This window comes from Myotis davidii, unplaced genomic scaffold, assembly GCF_000327345.1.
Source record: "Myotis davidii unplaced genomic scaffold, ASM32734v1 scaffold608, whole genome shotgun sequence".
NCBI lineage: Eukaryota > Metazoa > Chordata > Mammalia > Chiroptera > Vespertilionidae > Myotis > Myotis davidii.
This window is the reverse complement of record NW_006300025.1, coordinates 2,552,173-2,569,744: the sequence shown is the minus strand read 5'-3', so window position 1 is coordinate 2,569,744 and position 17,572 is coordinate 2,552,173. Positions and strand designations below refer to the sequence as shown.

At 46.4% G+C, this 17,572-nt stretch overlaps 1 protein-coding gene across 3 annotated transcripts in view; it reads right to left on the bottom strand.

Annotated features, from left to right (window-relative positions):
• RIN2 (Ras and Rab interactor 2) overlaps positions 1 to 17,572 on the bottom strand; it is a 185,544-nt gene that overhangs the window by 107,773 nt on the left and 60,199 nt on the right. The window contains exons 2-3 of one of the 3 annotated variants that reach the window (XM_015572033.1): positions 13,980 to 14,119; positions 11,453 to 11,545 (exon numbers count right to left, since the gene is read on the bottom strand). In XM_015572033.1, coding sequence (XP_015427519.1) covers positions 11,453 to 11,545; positions 13,980 to 13,982 — 96 coding nt within the window. In that variant the 5' untranslated portion in view covers positions 13,983 to 14,119. Of the gene's footprint in view, positions 1 to 11,452; positions 11,546 to 12,853; positions 12,939 to 13,979; positions 14,120 to 17,572 lie in introns of those variants that run through there. The other 2 variants (XM_006776146.2, XM_006776147.2) reach the window with 2 other exon arrangements.

Below are 17,572 nucleotides of genomic sequence, written 5' to 3'. Positions count from 1 at the left end.
AAAGAGTGGCCCCTGCCCCCAGAAACCAACTTTTTACTGATGCGCATGTGTTCATTTGTAAACTGGAGATACTGCTACCCACGCCCAAGATTGCCTTTGATGATTCAGTGACAAAATGCAATTAGCTCCCAAGTCAATGAGCAGCGAACCTTTTCCACAGAGGACCAGAGAGTCAATATTTTAGGCTTTGGGCACAATACAGCCTCTGAATCAACTCAGTTCTGCAGTTGTGGGACAGAAGCAACCATAACCAATACATAAATGAAGGGGTGTGGCTGTGTCCCAATTATAAAAGCAGGCGCCCAGCCAGATTTTGGCCTGTGGGTCACAGTTTGCTGACTGTCTTAAGTGATGGTCTTGTGCCTTCAGCTGCTCCCCCCCAATCTACTCCACATATTTCAGGTACAGTAGTTATTTCAAATGCATGGGGCAGGCCTGTACAACAAATAAATAAGAGTTTGCAATCTTTCTTTCTTTCAGGTAGGAAGTCAGCTCTGACCAAGTGTTAGCTGTGTGGATTCTAAGGAGCAGAGAAGAAAACCATAAAGCTTGAGGCTGTAGACAGGCCAAAACCATCTTCACAATAAAGACAAGAAGGCGGGGGTGGGGGTGGTTGAGGCAGAGTAAAGGGAGATGACTGCAAGACTCAGGGAGAAGTTCTGAGAGAGTGGAGAGGGACATTTCTGGAGGGAGTTGCTGGGCACTTGGACTAGGTGCAGAGAAGGACCAGCAAGCTGACTGCAAGGGGGCTGGGTGGGAGGCTGACTCTGGTGTCCTTTGAGGACAACGGGGAAGATCTGAATTGTACTTTGGTTTTCTTGTCGGCTGTAATTCTTGCTAATACCCAGGAAGGTTTGTGAGGTTTGCACATATGTTGGATTGTGTCATTCCCATCCTCAAAACCCTTCATGGCTTCCAATTGGAATAACAATGGGATCTCAACTTCTCATCCAGCTGGCATGACTGGCCCCTGCTTCCTTCCCACCCTTACTTCATGCCAGTCCCCACCCCCACTGTCCAGTATGCTCCCTACCCTGTTCTTTCAGAGTCTTGGGCACTGTACCCTGGGTTTTGCATGTGCGTCCCCCTTGCCTGGGAATGTTTTCTCCTTGACTCTCTCACTCCTGAAAAGTTATGCTTAAATGCCACCTCCTCAAGAAGCCCTCCCCAATCACCCACTCAGGCAGCCCTGCAAATTCAGATTTCCCTAATTATTATCTATTTTTCCCATCATTGCACTCTCAGTCCCAGGAGAGGTGCTGCCATTATAGGTGTTGAGTCATTACAGACTGAATAAATGAATAATGTATGTATAACAGACTTATATGTGCATTGCACATATCTTCATCCATTCAGCATATGTACTGAACCCCTATTATTAAAGGCCAGGTACTAAGCTAGTTCCAGTGATACACATTCAAGACAGTGCATGCTAAATACATGCACTCACTTTTCTTGCTTTCATTTCTTCTACTTCTGGAAAGCCTGCCCGAAAGTCAGAGAGACCTCAGAAATGGGTCACTTCCTAATTTCCATTTCAGTCCAGGAATTGTCAGCCTCAGTGAAAATTTGGGGCCAGATAGTTTGTTGTGGGAGTTGCTCCTGCATTGTAAAAGCCAGCCAGTAGCACCTCCACCCAAGTTGTCACAACCAAAAATATTTCCAGATAACTAGCAGCCTAGCCTGAACTAACTGGCCATCCTGGACCAGAACTCCAAGTCACCTGCATCTATGAGATCTTGCCCTCCCCACAGAAACAAGCCTAGAATCCGGAAGCAGAATGAGTGAGTGAGAAAGGCTCCTGGCATGCTCCCACCTGAACATAAATAATGATGAGCACACAATGAAAACAGGTGATTCCACAAGGCCCCTAGGGACCAGGTCTGAGACAGGGTAGAACACAGGCCAGATTACAAAAATGAACGGCCCCATTCTGTCACACACTGAGTGTCCGCAGCTGCTTTACCACTGAGGCCTCTGGATCCTTTAACTCCACCTGAATTCTAGATAAAATTATTCAACTACCCAATCACTGCATTCTCCTCACTTCCTGATAACACTCAACTCCTCCTTCATGGCTGCCAGATAAACCACAGGATGCCCAGTTAAATTTGAATTTCAGGTAAACAATGGATAAGTTTTTAGTATATGTATGTCCCAAATACTACATATACTTATGCTATATCTGAAATTCAAATTCAGATGTGTGTCCTGTATTTTTATTTGCTAAATCTGCAACCCTTCCTTCCTTAGAATTAACCAGAATAAGCCCAAATGCTATAATAAGCCCCTCCCAACTCCCACATACTGAGACCTCCCCCCAACCCCACGTGGCTCTTCTGGTGTGTTCTCCCAGGCTGCAGCAAGCTAGTAAACCTAATTCTGATGAAGTATGTATTGTTGCTGGTGTTGAGAAGAACAATCCCCACTTTTTGGAGGCAGGATACTGGGAGGCAGCCATCTGAAAGGGACTGCTCTGGTTGGCCAGAAGGGGGCACACTTGGAGCACCTGTGTGTGTGTGTAAATGGCCTCATCAGGTGTGAGAGGCTTAGGGGGTAGATTTTGCTTCAGTCTATCACAGCTGAATGGCCCTACCTCTAAGGATCTCCATAGGAGTGTGTGTGTGTGTGTGTGTGTGTGTATACGCACAGCCACTTCTGAGTGAGCAAACAGAATGTGGAGATGTAGTGGGAAAGCAGACAGAAAAAAATAGAGCATCTTATCAGATGGTGGCAATAGCACCAAGGCTTACAGAGAATGGGTGACTGAAGTACGATGTATGAACTAATTGGTAAAACCGAGGGTTCTTATGACTTTGATTAAATTTAGTTTTGAATCCTACCTCTAGGATCCACCCCCGCTCTCTTTCTTTCTCTTTCTCTCTCTCTTTCTTTCTGTAACTTTTCCCCAGGATAATGAACAGCCTGAGCTCCCCCCAATTCCCCCCCACCATGGGAACAGCAGCCCACTTGACCTAAATTATGTTTCTGCACCTCAGCCCTAAGGTGAAATAGCCGCATAGCTACTTTCCCCTGAGACCAGACAGAAGGATGCCAGAAAAGACTTAGAGCTGCCCTCAAGACCTGAAAAAATGACTCATCACTCTCACCTCACAACTCTCAGCATGACCCCTAACCCCTAACCCATGGTGTCTTGTGATTCTGCCCTACGTAATCCGTAACCTACACGCCATCGAGACGGACCTTGAGCCTTACCTTCCCATTCTCCTGGGTGGTGCCATTCATCAGTAAAATAAGCTAGTGTGTTTTATTTCTTCAACTGCCGTTCTCCGTGCCCAGTGTTTGGCTCTGCTAGCGCTGGGTGGACAAACTCTCTCTGTTCCATAACAAATTTTCTATCCTCCTTACCTTTGTTTCCCTCTGTGGCACTTATCTGCATCTAATACTTTATGGATTTTATTTACTTATTCTAGAACACTGGTGCTCACAGCCCAGCGGGGACGGCGCTATTACTCCATTGTCCAGGCAGGGACATGAAACCAGGCCTAGAATGCAGGCATTTCTATGCTTTGTGTGTTGTCCTGTTCACTCATTCAAATACATGTAACAGTAGTTCTCAAACGTGAATCCCCTGGCAGGCTTGTTAAAACAGACCTGTGGGCCCCACCCCCGGAGTGTCTGTTTCACTAGTTCAGGGGCGGAATGTAAGTATCTGTATTTCTTAGAAATGTCTTGGTGAAGCAGCTGCTGGAAGCTGGCACCACACTTTGAGAACCACGGCTCAAGGCTGCCTTGCTCCCAAGCTCTGGGCGATGCCAATGCTGGCCACCTAAAGATGTTTGACTTTCTTATGTGCTCTTTTTATTGCCTTTTAGGACTTTAACGACTTTTGATTTTAACTTGGCAAACTTATCACAGAATGTCTAAGTCAACTACAAATACATTGTCAAAGTGCTCTTTGAACTAGCTTTGCACCTGTTTCCTGGTTTTGAATAAAGTCTGACAGCAGTTTATTCTAATTTGTGAGAGTCCTGTCTTAACTTTTTGAAAAGTACACATTTGACACAGCTTCAACTCTACACTCCCTCCTGTGCATCCTCCTAATTATGAAAAATCAGAATTTCAACTAAGCCTGGAGAAAATATGTAGTTGAAAAGAACCAGAGGAATCTATTTCATTCCTGATTTAAAACACACACACACACACACACAAGCAAAGTTGCCTGAAGCAAGTGAGAATGCGTTGAGCCTCCATGGGCAACATGTGGTATCAGAAATGGATGGCCAAAATGTGCTGGGAAAACTACCCTTAAAATTATGAAATCCATTGCTTTTTTGGAAATAAGAACAGCAATTGCTGTCCAATAATTTCATGGCATCCCTACAAAGTCATGCCCTAGAGGCCTGGTCTGTGTCCTGGGGGTGTTTGGAGAAGATGGTGAAAGACACACATGTGTTTCTGACAAAAGCCTACCCCTCTCCAGAGAGCCGCTGTCCCCACGGCCTCTCCAAAAGGGGTTTCCTGGGAGCTCTCCCTGGGAAAGGAGGAAAGGGTTAGAGCAGAACCCTCAGGAGGCCACAACGGGGGTGAGGGTTCACGTCAGAGAGTCAGGCCAGGTCTGATTCTCATCCCTGCTATGGACTACCCAGCCCTGGCACGTCAGCCTCCTGGGCCTCAGTTTCCCCATCTGTAAAGGGAGGAGGTTTAGACTCAATGTAAGCCTTTGGAGTCCACATGTGCCTACTGAGCACTAGAAATGTGGCTAGTCTGAACTGAGAGAGAGAGAAAGAGAGAGAGAGAAACATCAATGATGACAGAGAATCATTGATCGCTTGCCTCCTGCATGCCCCCTGCTAGTGACTGAGTCCAAAACCTGGGCTTGAACCCTGACTAGGAATCGAACTATGACCTCCTGGTTCACTGGTTGATGCTCAACCACTGAGCCACACCAGCTAGGCTGGGTTTTGTGTTTGTTTGTTTGTTTTTTAATGTGGCTACTAGACCATTTAAAATGACATCTGTGGCTTACTTTGTAGTTCTGTGAGAGAGCACTGCTAAGGCCTATCCAGCTCTAAGTGCCTAGGAAGTAGCTAAGAAAAACTTATTTGTGGAAAACAAAAGACACACAAACTCTGATGTGAGATATGCTTTGAAATATTATTATGAATAGCTACCGATATGTTACTTGTTGTAACCAAACCTCTAATCACTATTCTGTTTCTACTGCAAGGTGCTTTCTTGGTCCTAGACTGGTACATGATGCCTCCTTGGACACTAGGTATGGCACATGACGTCTACTCGCTGTTCAGGCGTCAGCTAGGAGACCAAGGGCACAACACTCACATCTATGACTTTTAAACATCCGTGGATCCATGTAAGGATTTCTTCAATTAATTTATTGAGTAAAATGTGATTCGGGGTCCACCCATTTTTTTCAAGCCCCTGCCATCTCCGTCCCTTGTCACAACAGTGAATTGCTGTCCTGGGCTGTGCATGCAGAGAAATGGCTCCTCACCTAAAGAGCAGCCTGAACACTCAGGTGCCAAAAACGCTGAGGCCCGAGATGTGCAATGGTGCCAGTTGTGGACGGCTGGAAGTTCGCCTGCAGATAGGACTTTTGAAGGCACAATAACTTTTCAAATGCCAGGAGAGTCTGATAGTTACAGGAAGTCTGTTGTGGTGAAGTGAATCATCACTCCTGGTTTATCTGTTTTGTGGAGTCAGATTTTAGCAATTAGGTTTCTTCAAATGAGCCGCACTTCTGTTCTCTATGTGCCAGAGAGTTCTCCTCCGGCTTCTCTGACCCACGATCCCAGGCTTTCTGCTTCTGAGAGACAGCCACGATGAGCCTGTTACAAAAGCTGTGGACAGTGACCAGAAGAGGGTCCCTCACACTGAGCCTCTGCTGCTGAGCTGGGCCCTCTTACACCCCCGGTTGTGTGTGAACCACGCTCAGGTCGCCTCCCCACTGAATGAGCGGTTTGGAGGCACAGGATAGCGAGGTCCCTATAATCAAAACACATTTCTTCCTGGTCAGCTAAGACCAACTGTTTCCCTGTCACTGAGGCAGAGGGAGGCAGGAAGCAGGCACTCAGAGAGGAGGAACTCCACCAACTTGCAGGCTGAGGGCAGGCTGCCCCAGGTGTTCCTGGGAGAAATTAGAATTGCTATGTGGATAATCCCCACTGATCCTTCCTGGCATTGTTCCCCCGCTATAAGAGGGTCAGGAATGTGGCAACAAAAAGACAAAACAAATCCCCTCATGGCAGAGTTCAGAGTTCAGGTTTACTTCCTGGCTCTACATTGGGGCCACAGCTAAGCCTTCATGCACAACATTTCTACCACAATTTAATCTTTAGACAAAAGTAAAGGTAGATACCAGCTCCGCCATGAGAGCTCCATTGTCAGGGGAATAAAATGGGTGTACGCCAGCCTGGAAGGGTAAGTGGGAGCCTGATGGGGAGAAGTGGAGGGTGAGAGGGAGGAGGCGGGTGGGCACAGCCCAGAATGTGGGCATCAGCGGGAGCAGACCCACGAGGACCCTCGGAGGAAGAGCTGAGGAGAAGGTGGAAGCACAGCCTGAAAGTCCTTGCAGGGAAGAGTACAGACCTGGTGCTGGGCCCAGCACAGAGCCCGAGTCTGCAGGAGGTAACGTGAGGGGTGTCGTGGTTCGGGATAAAGCAAGCACACATGTTCGGGGACAGTGCAGATGGGTCACAAGCATTGCCCATCCGTGCCCACAACTGAAGGAATGAGAACCCAAGTAGGGAGGTAATGTAGGAAAGGGAGGGAGGGCGTAGATTTTGGAGACTTGAGGGGTATTGCCAGCACTGGACACCTGGGTAGTGTGGGCAGAGGGGTGGCTTGGAGGAAGCTGTGGAGTTCAGGAAAAGGAGGGATCAAAGATTACTTTGAGCTCCTCTGCCCTAGTGCAGGACTATCTAGAACAATGGTTCTCAACCTTCCTAATGCCACAACCTTGTAATACAGTTCCTCATGTCATGGTGACCCCCAACCATAAAATTATTTTCCTTGCTACTTCATAACTGTAATTTTGCTACTGTTATGAATGGTCATGTAATTTCTGATATGCAGGATATATTTTCATTGTTACAAATTGAACATAATTAAAGCATAGTGATTAATCACAAAAACAATATGCAATTATATATGTGTTTTCCGATGGTCTCAGGCGACCCCTGTGAAAGGGTCGTTCGACCCCCAAAGGGGTCGCGACCCACAGGTTGAGAACTGCTGATCTAGAACTTTACCAGCCTAGGCAATGTTGTTCTTACACAATCCCTTTTACACAGCGCACCCTTAAAATATGACAGCAATAGGTGTCCACCCCCTTACTTAGGGGCAGGTAATGGGCTGCCTTGTCCAGAGCATCATTGGCCTCCCCCGTGTGTTTTCAGAGACCTTACAGAGCAGGAAGATACTGTTTCCCACAGGTGGTGGAGGAAATTAACAATGGCGCTGGGAAGGGCTCTGATGTGTTGGCCCAGCAGCACAGGATTTCTGTGGCCAGGGTTCCAGGGTGTAATTCTCCATGAACAATAGCCTTGGGCACTCTCATTACCCCAGAACGCTCAGACAATCAGTGCGTTATCCACGACTCTGTGTCCTGTGACTTATCTGAGTCATTTCCATGAGCCAGGACAGATGGGAAGCCACAAATCAAGGCTTGCTTCTAGTGGTTAGCAAGTCTGGTTTAAATACACCAGAAGCTGGATGGGGGGGACACACTGATGTAAAAGAGGCCCAATGATTGCCTTTCAGTTATCTACGCTTTACAAAAAATCACAGGAGCCCCAATAAGCAAGAAAAGCATAACAAGCATGTGGAATTCAGCTGTGAGCCAAGGACATGACCGAGAATGTTCATGCTTTATGGTGTGTGTGGAGAATGACACTGCAGCAGCTGAAGAGTCTCTTTGAAATGTAGCCCGACCCACATCCCTGGATAATACAGAGTCAATATCAGCTCTCAAACCAAAAGCCACTTCCTCAGGAAAGATTTCTCTGGAACCCTGCACTATGTTATATAGTCTCAAAGCCCCTTTTATTTCTTACATGAGGCACTGTTTTCTCTTATGATTTATTAGTATGGGTTCAGTGTCATGATTATTTGATTAATATCTTTCTGGCTACCAGACTGAAACCTCTGTGAGGTCAGGGATGGCTTCTGGTTTTTCTCTCCGCTGTGCCATGTACAGAGCCTGGCTAATCAAATGCGCTCAACATTTAAAATATAAAAGCACAAGGAATAACAGAAGGCCCAGTGGGTCCCAGGATGTGCTGAGTGACAAACCATCTCAACAAATGAACTCTAACATTTTAAAAATGAACCTCTAAGGAGCCAATATGAAATGCCCAAGGGGCAGCTTACTTCATCCTTGCAGATAACGACATGCCTAAATTATGAAATAATTAATAACTAATATCATTTATTTAAATTATGATTAATAATATTGTCCCATAATAACGAACTGTGGATTATCATAGTAAAGAATAACAATGGCTATAAAGAAGAGGAAAGAAAGAAAATACAGTTGACCCTTGAACGACATGGGGCTAGAGGGGCTGACCCTGAGCAGTCGAAAATCTGCACGTAATTGCTGACTCTACAGTTGGACCTTCGCATCTGCAGATTCAACCAACCTTGAATGGAAAACAGTATTTTCAATCCATGGTTGAGGAAGCCCTGGATACAAAGGGGTGACTATATTTATTGCAGAAAATCTGCATAGAAGTGGACTTACACAGTCCAAACCCCTGTTATTCAAGGGTCAAATATCATTTACATGGAGCATCTAACAAATAAATTGAAGCTCTGCAAACAAAAACAAAACCAAGAACAAAACAGGCAACCCCAAGTTAAACAGCACAGGTCACTGTGCCTACATTTTCCTCAGGGGCCTTCAACTCAGGAGAGAGACAAGTAGAGCTTGCCTCAGCAGGTTCCAGCAGGGCTCTCACCTATTGCTTGGTTCTTTCATAGGACACAGTCCAGAAATATAAAGTAATTACCTTTAACCTACTTTTCAACTAAAAATTGAAAAAAAAGAGATTTTCCTCAGGACTATAGGAAAAACTGGGTCCAACAAGGCCTCTGCCTAAGGAATTTTCAAAGGCAAATTTGACTAAACTCAAGGTTCTCATTTTGTCTTGAATTTAATATCTAACTACTATGTAAGAGTCAGCCCCACTACACTTCCTGAGCATAAGGTGGTAATTATGAACTAGACAGTATTTAGGCTGATGTAGGCAGTGCTTTGGGTTAAGGAGGGGGTTGGGTTCTTCCCTTCTAGCAGGATGCAATAAATATATCATCCTACGACAGAATCCTGGAACTGGAGCTGAGTCAGGAGCCTGGTGGGTCTAGCGCCTGGTCTACAGGAGACTTGAGAAGCCCCTTGTTGGCCTCAGGATGGTGGATGTTATGCAAGTTTGATTCAAATTGAGTAAACTGCTTGAGAATTGCAAATGCTACATTCACATACCTTAGCTATGAGGGCTGAGAATCAAGACCATCTGTGTCAACATAACTATTTCTTCCAGGATATTCTTGCCCAGGAAGTTAAGGCTGTAAACCAATAAATAACTTTTCTGTTTGCTGCAGAAAATTTTTACAGAAAAATCAGTCCTGGAAAAACAGTTTGCTCACCTGAGAAAACAACTTGCATATCAATGATGATTTACTTGCCAGGACCCAAGACCTTTGTCTTACAACAAATCAACAAATGATAAGTGCTGGAGAGGATGTGGAGAAAAAGGAACCCTCGTGCACTGCTGGTGGGAATGCAGACTGGTGCAGCCACTGTGGAGAACAGTATGGAGTTTCCTCAAAAAAATAAAAATGGAACTCCCATTTGACCCAGTGATCCCACTTCTAGGAATATAACCCAAGAAAACAAACAATCAGAAAGGATATACACCCCAATGTTCATGGCAGCACAATTTACCATAGCTAAGATTTGAAAACAGCCTAACTGCCCACCAGCAGATGAGTGGATTAAAAATAGTGGTATATCTACACAATGGAATACTACGCTGCAGTAAAAAGGCAGGAACTCCTACCATTTGCATATAAGCCTAACCAATGGACATAGACACTAGGGAGGGGGGGTGAGGGCATGAGCAGGGTGGTGGTGGGGGGTAGTAATGGGGGCGGATAAAGACACATATGTAATACCTTAATCAATAAAGAAAAAAAAGACCCTTGTCTTGCTGTACCCACCAATGCCGAACAATGATGTCACAAACTTTGCTGAAACCAATCACTTCTCTGCCTTGAAAAATATAGCTAAAAGGACATGGATCTAGACCTCGACACCCTATCCATACACCTCCTGACCTCCCCTGGCTTAGGCACCAACAGGACTGTGTCCTGGCCCTGTCCTCCCTTATCATGGCCAGTTTACTGAACTTAGCTTTCTTTTATCAGCAGGCTCTTCCAATGGATCATATGGAGTCTCTAACTGACACAATAAATCAGGTTTGGTCTCTTGGAAGCAGGACACATTTAAATGAGAGTTAATGCATACTTACAACCCATTAGGGTGGGAAATCTAGTAAAATTGTCAGTTTTCCTCTGTAATAAAGTTAAGAGGACTCTATACCATTTCTCCTATTGAGGAAAGATCTGGTGTTTGAACACCTGCCTATGACAGATTTCAAGTGCAAACTTTACCTCCGTTTTTCTACTCTTTTACATGATTCGGTATTTTCCAAATTTTCTACAATTATGCTTTATTTTGAGGGTGGGCAGAAGGACACAGAGCAAAAGCCATAAGAAGGGAATTAATTTCCAAGTGTAAATTAGGAATGACCACCAAGTCTTAATTGAAAACACATACACACACAGAGAATATAAAATATCCATTTAGAGTCTCATCTCATTAAGCTAGCAAGGTAATTGCACGGCACCAACATCAGTACGCACATAGAGAAGTTGTACAGTTTTAATCATGCTGCCTTGGTTTGCCCTTGTCTGACCATAAGAGACCTCTGGGGAATTTGATAAAATACACCAGTAAATAACAGTCAGTAGGCTGAGGCCCAGGACTCTGTTTCTTGTTGTTGTTGTTGTTTTTTCTTTAAATGAGCACAAGTGATTTATACAATCAAGCAAAGTGTAAAACCCAAGATCAACGGCCCTGATTCACTGGAGTGCAAAGTCCAGCTTCCATCGTAAAACCATCCCACTAAAAACGGAAGAGCTGGGCGGCTGGCAACTAAAGATCACCTCAACTGTCTTCCACAGGGTGGCATCTTTTGGTGCCTGGTGCCTGGGTCCTGGGCCTGCCCTAAAGCTCACAAAAATCCCAACCACTGTCAAACCTGGTAACAGCTTGCAGCTGGGCTCAGGCACGCTCCCCCAGCCAGAGTTGGCTCAGAGGGCAGGCTTCCCCTGCGGCTCCCCGCGCAGCCCGGCCGGCAAAGGGAGCAAGCTGCAGCTGAGCGATCTCAATGAAGCCTTCCTTTACCTTAAAGAAACTTCCTCGCTTGTCCAGGCTGCGGGTACCCATGGTCCAGGATGCCATTTCCTCCAGCGAGGCTCTACTGCACGCCGGGGACTCCTGAAGGTAGAGACATTTTTAATGGTTAGTCCAGCCTGTAGGAAATTCCTTTCTAAGCCACAGAACACTCACAACAACAGTCCTGCCAAGATCTTTTTCCGTCAACAACATAGTGCCATTTATTTCCCACCAAAGCCCTTCCATCCCCTTTCAGGCTGGTTTCCTGCCTCCGACAGCACAGATCCTAGACTCGGCCCCACCTCACTGCCCCACCTCCCCCTTTTCCAGCTGACGCAGGAGGTCTCTGGGACTACAGAACGCATAATGATGGCTTTGTGTTTGCTTGACCTCACGCACAAGTCCCGAAGGCACCGATATTAGATGTCACTGTACTCTGCCCCGAAGCTCATGGACTTCATGTGGCTGATCACAGACGGACAGCGGAAGAACGAGGCTGTGCACGTCCCAAGAATCCCTACTGGGATGGGATAAAGTCATCCTTAGTTCTACTAACCCTCTCCCCAAGGCAAGGTCAACACAAGGGCACTGGGAATAAGTCCTTCTATTTTCTCCATAGACATCAAAGATCGGGATGAAATTCCCTGTCCCTGTTTACCAAGGTCAACTTGTGTAAGCAACAAAAGTCAACAGCATCATGATAACCTCAGGTGGGGGCGCCCTTTGGACCGTGGAGGGAAATTTAAAGGCGTCATAGGATTCTGATTCATATCCCTGGCTATCTGAGCTTGGAATTTCCCTTATCTGAGCATTAAAACCCAATACTCTTTCCTCTCGGCCACAAAGCCTTCAATGTCCACTTGTAAGTAACACACACACACCCAGGCAGCTGGCCCCATGCCTGCCAGTGTGCATTGAGACCCGGGGAGCGTCCCCAAATCGTCCTTGCCCAGCACGGCTGGAGCTGCAGCAATTATAAAGCCGCCCTCCCTGCCCGCTCACCACCACATACACGAGGTGTAGCTGGTCCTAAGCACGAGCCACAGGTGGAGGGCCATAAAGGAAGAGTGTTTTCAGTGAAAACATCTCTTGCGACATTAAGCTATAAAAAGGGGTTCACCCATGGGGATGGAGTGGGAGACACGGAAGCCATGGTCGTGCTGCCCGTTTGCTGAGGCTATTTCATTATTAGCTGGGGAACGGAGAGCCAGCAGCACCAAGGGGACATTTCAACAAGCTGAAGAGCAGAATTCCTTTGCAGAGAACGGCGTCCCTGCGAGTGAGCGATGCTCTTCGGAGAGAGGCTCGTGTCAGCCCCACGCCTGGCCGCTCCGTCCACATCCGGAGTGGGCTGCCACCTGTGGGACTCCATCCAGTAAAAACTAAGAATGCAGTGCGCACCCACCCTACCTTCCAGAACGTTCACCTATTTTAGTCAGTTCTCCACCGCTCGGTCACTTTAAAGGTTCGGAGGTGTCTTTCCTGTGTTTCTTTCCACTTGCAATCGCGCTGGAAGCAGGCCGGTTTCCAAACACCTCCTTAGCCGGTGGTGCGCTTCTGCTGACTGCAGAGGTTCAGGTCCTCAGGCTCAGCCATTTACTGGAGCCCCGGCCCCACGACCTTTGAAGTCCATCACTGATTAACCAAGTCCACAGACCGGAGCGACTCCAGAAGGAAAACAGTGCCGTGTGCAGAGCTAAGAGCGGAAAGGGGACCGCGCAATAACTGCTTCAACCCAGAAGCACACACTCACGAAAGTACACTTCTTGAAACCAGGCCGAATGTCTGTAATTCCTTTCCTTTCAGACGTTTTCTCAGCAAGAGATCTGACAGGGCACAGCAGTTAAGGAACGGCTCCGCCACAGCCAAGACTTCATTCCTCAGCCAGACCTGCGTCTCTCTGTTCTGTTCAGAAATTTCCTGAATGCAAGCCCTTTCTGCTGCGCCAGGCAGGCAGGGGATTTTGCCTATAGCTACGGAGCACCTTGGATTCCAGACGTTTATAGTTCAGTAAGCTGCCCGAAGAACGCGGGCGTGCACTTCAGCTTCGGTGGTCCTCAATGAAACCTTCACTCTGGCCTCCGCGAGCGTGCGGCAGGCGGATCCATCACGCTTCTTTAAGAAGATGAAGGTCACATCCACCCCTTCCTCCCCAGGCTATGCCAGAATGGAGATGCCAGCAGGTGATAAGAACACGCTGCCTAGTGCCACGGTAGGTCCTTCCCACAGAAGGAAATCCAAGTGGACTACACATCACAGAATATTCTAATTGTTCAAAAGAAAGTTCTTAAAAGCCCCGAAGACATTCTGGATTAGCGTCTTTCCTGTTGTAGCAATAGTTTCCTTCCCAAACCATAACCTCTGACATCTTGGCTCAATACGACAGAAATTTAATAGAATTTAAAACTATTACTTCTTCCCATTCGGGGTTACTCCTCCCCCCCGCCCCCCTCCCCGGCTCTCCCAGGGTTTACACCAGTAGTTTCATCCTAAAACCACCCCAGTATCAGGCCGGACTAAGAAACAAAAAGAGTACCATAGTTCGAGAGGCTGCAAAATTCCTCCCGAGTTAGCGGTGGGAGCGGCTGCTTTCCTGGGTTCCCTGAAGTGGTAAAGCGGATTCTTGACACATCAGCCCAATGCATCCAATGGGTCGTTCCAGATGCTGGCTAAAAGCTAGCAAAGAAAAAACAAAAAAGTCCTAATGGGACTAAAGGACACTGCAAACATTTTGAAGCTGCCAAGCCTCTTCAGTAACACCACTGAAGGAATGTAAACGAGCTGGTTGCTTCAGTTGCTAAAGGACAAAGGCAGGAAGTGATTATACCTCCCTCTCCAGAAACACCAGGCTCTGCCGTCTGCGACCTCGCTGTGGCTCTGCAGGTGCCCCAAGAGCTACTGCTGAGGTGAAGGTCTGTCCTGAAATCTCAGCATAAAGGACTCGCTGAGTCACCTGGCCAGGCTCCAGGCGGCCCTCACTGCCGCTAAGCAAGACCGTCCGAGGCTGCCGCTCCAGCCCATTCTACAGAGAGCCCCCCAAAGACAGGCGCCCAGGCTCTGCTGCCTGGCCCTTGGCTGCAGGCTGGCGGGCGGGGCTAGGAACACCGGGTGCCCACTTTCCAGTTCGCTGATCAATGGAGCTGAGTTGAGTTGCGGGCACTCTTCCAGCCTTTGCTCTTCCTGGCCACTGGCCAGATCTTGGAGAGATAGAGGGTCTGAGTTGTGTCTTCATCCTTCCTTCCTCTCCCCTTCCCTCCCCTCCACCCTGATTTATTTGGTCCAACTATACCCTTCCTATTTTATTTGCCCTAGATCACAAGTGCAAACCCCCGGGAGAAGCAGCCCTAACTTACACTGGCATCCACCACTCCCAAGTTCAATTTAAAACAAATGCAGCTTATTCAAGTCACCTCCAACAGAGGTGCCACAAAAGCTTTCTCATCACCACCTTTTTCCTTCTTTCTATCAAGACAAAGTGAACTTCGGTTCTTAGTAAACAAGATCTCGTTATTATAATTACATTACAGCCAAATTACTGGAGTAGGAGAAAGTGACTCACCCCAGGGGACCTGTCAGGTCGAGGCCAATCCCAAGAAATACCCTTCACCTTCTCGCTGGTGACGGCAAGTCTTCCTTCTTAAATGTTTTTTTGTCTTTACTAAGAGGTAGAAGCAAGTGGGGCGGCTCTGTGTCTGGATCCAGGGCATGTCTCTGAATATTTTCATAATGTTCTATGTATTACCACAGCTTTTAGAAGTTGGACAGAAAAACTCTATTCCAGGCTCTGGTTTGACAATTCAAGTAATATGAATTTTTACATTTTTCTTTTTTTAAGTAGCTTGCATCGCTACCCAGCACTGATTCTCAAACTTTTTTTTTTAATTAAAAGAAAAACAAAAACAGATCATGAAAACTCTTCAATCAAAAGAGAAACTAATTTGTGGGAAGTAAGAAATCAGAGGCAAAGAACTGTACTCCCAGTCCCCTCACTCAATAGCTGTGTTTTTAAAAAGAATTAGGAACATGCTCAGCACCTGGATTTCTCCAAGAATAATCAAGAATAGTAATTTCGGTTGGAATGTACGCTTCTTAGAGGTGCAATCTGCTTCTCTACTCTTTTTTAAAAAATTATCTTTATAGTTGAAAGTTATTACAGATGTCCTCTTTTCCCCCCTATTCACCCCCTCCTCCCCACCCCATTCCATCCCCAGTATTCTTTTTTCTTTTTTTAAGAAAAGTGCTCAGAGGTGAAACGTGCATGTCTGCTGTTGACAGGATTGGCCTGTAAATGGGGCTAATTCTGGTGGAGGTTCATCCCTTCCCTCCTTGAACTTCTGGTGTCTCAGAGACACTCACCTCATCCATGTGGCAGCAGCTCAGTGGTGCCCAGGTACCGAGGGGTGGACACTGCCACCGAGGGCAGTGAACACAGCCCTGAGCAATAGGTGGGCAGTTCTGCCGGCTAGAAATTCCTTCTTTTCTTGGATGGAAAACTGCCTCTCTTCTCTTACCGCCCAATGCCCTCATTCTGCCCTTGGCACGGAAGTGGTCCCTCTTCCACATCCCAGCAGACGTCCCTATTCCTCCCTGAGTGGCAGCTTCTCCTGAGCATGGCGCCGGCCTCAGGGTGGTGCCCTCGGCCCATCAGGAACGGGGTTTATAAGGAAGGGGGGGTTACCTTCAAAGCACCCTCTTTTGGCATTTCAGAAGTGTGTGTCATTTCCAACTCCCTCACTTGAAAGCTCCAGATGATAAGTGGTCACCCCCTGCACATGTGACTTCAGGCCTACAATGAAGACGCTTCATAAGCCGTATTGGCTTTTTGGACCCAAAGGACAACCTGGACAGGAAGCTACGCACTTCTTCCTCAGGGTCTGCTTGTCGATCCGTGAGCACTTGAGTTTAGAGCTTTCTTTTCCAAGGCTTCCTGGCCATGATGGCGAAAGGCCAGGTGGTTAATTTAATGAGAGACTCTAGGAATAGTTTATTATCCAGGGTGTATTTTACACTGAGCACATCTCAGTTCAGACTGGCCACATTTCTAGTGCTCAGCAGCCACATGTGGCTGGTGGCTGCTGTATCGGGCAGCAAAGGCTTAAATTGAGTCTAAACCTCCTCCCTTTACAGATGGGGAAACTGAGGCCCAGGATACTGACGTGCCAGGGCTGGGTAGTTTATAGCAGGGATGAGAATCAGACCTGGCCTGACTCTCTCCCGTGGAACCCCCACCCTCATGGCCACCTGAGGGTTCTGCTCTGACCCTTTCCTCCTTTTCCAGGGAGAGCTCCCAGGACACCCCTGCTGATCTGCAGCCGCAGGCGTTTGGAGCAGATGGTGAAAGACATGCAGGTGTATCCAAAAGAGGCCACCCACTCCTCCAGAGAGTCCTGTCCCCACAGCCTCTTTATTAATATTTTTTGTTTGGTTAACCAATAGCCAATGTCGTTAATAGAGCAAAGAATAAGAACATACACAAAGTCCAAATGGCTACATAAATATGTCCTTTTAAAGAGGGTAGATCTAATGCTAAGTGTTCTTACCACAATAAATAAAATAAAATAAAATAAAATAAAATAAAATAAAATAAAATAAAATAAAATAAAATAAAATAAAATAAAATAAAATAAAATAAAATAAAAAAATAAAAATGTCCTAGGTCAAAATGTCATTACAACCACCTCTATGAGGAAAAAAAGGGAACAATAAATAAAATAAAATAAAATAAAATAAAAATGTCCTAGGTCAAAATGTCATGACAACCACCTCTATGAGGAAAAAAAGGAGCATCATTCCTACATAATAAACTAGCCTCCTAGGGCATATGTTGCCTGGAATTTCATGCACTAATTTGCTACTTTTTCCTTCATTTTGAGTCCTGCCTTTTAATGTGTTCCTACCTTTCCAAACTTTCCACTTCACCATTAGGATATTTACCCACCCCTTTGGTCAGGAATATAACGAAAAATGTTTAACAACTGGCTTTCTGGGGAGAGTAAAAGCCCAAAGTTTTAGCATCTGCCTATTTTGTGGTGTAAACACTCCCATCATGGGCAATTTCAAATTACCGAGGTGACATCAACGGGCTTGCAAAGTTCATGAAAATGAATCAATCAGCTCTAGTGAGCAGGG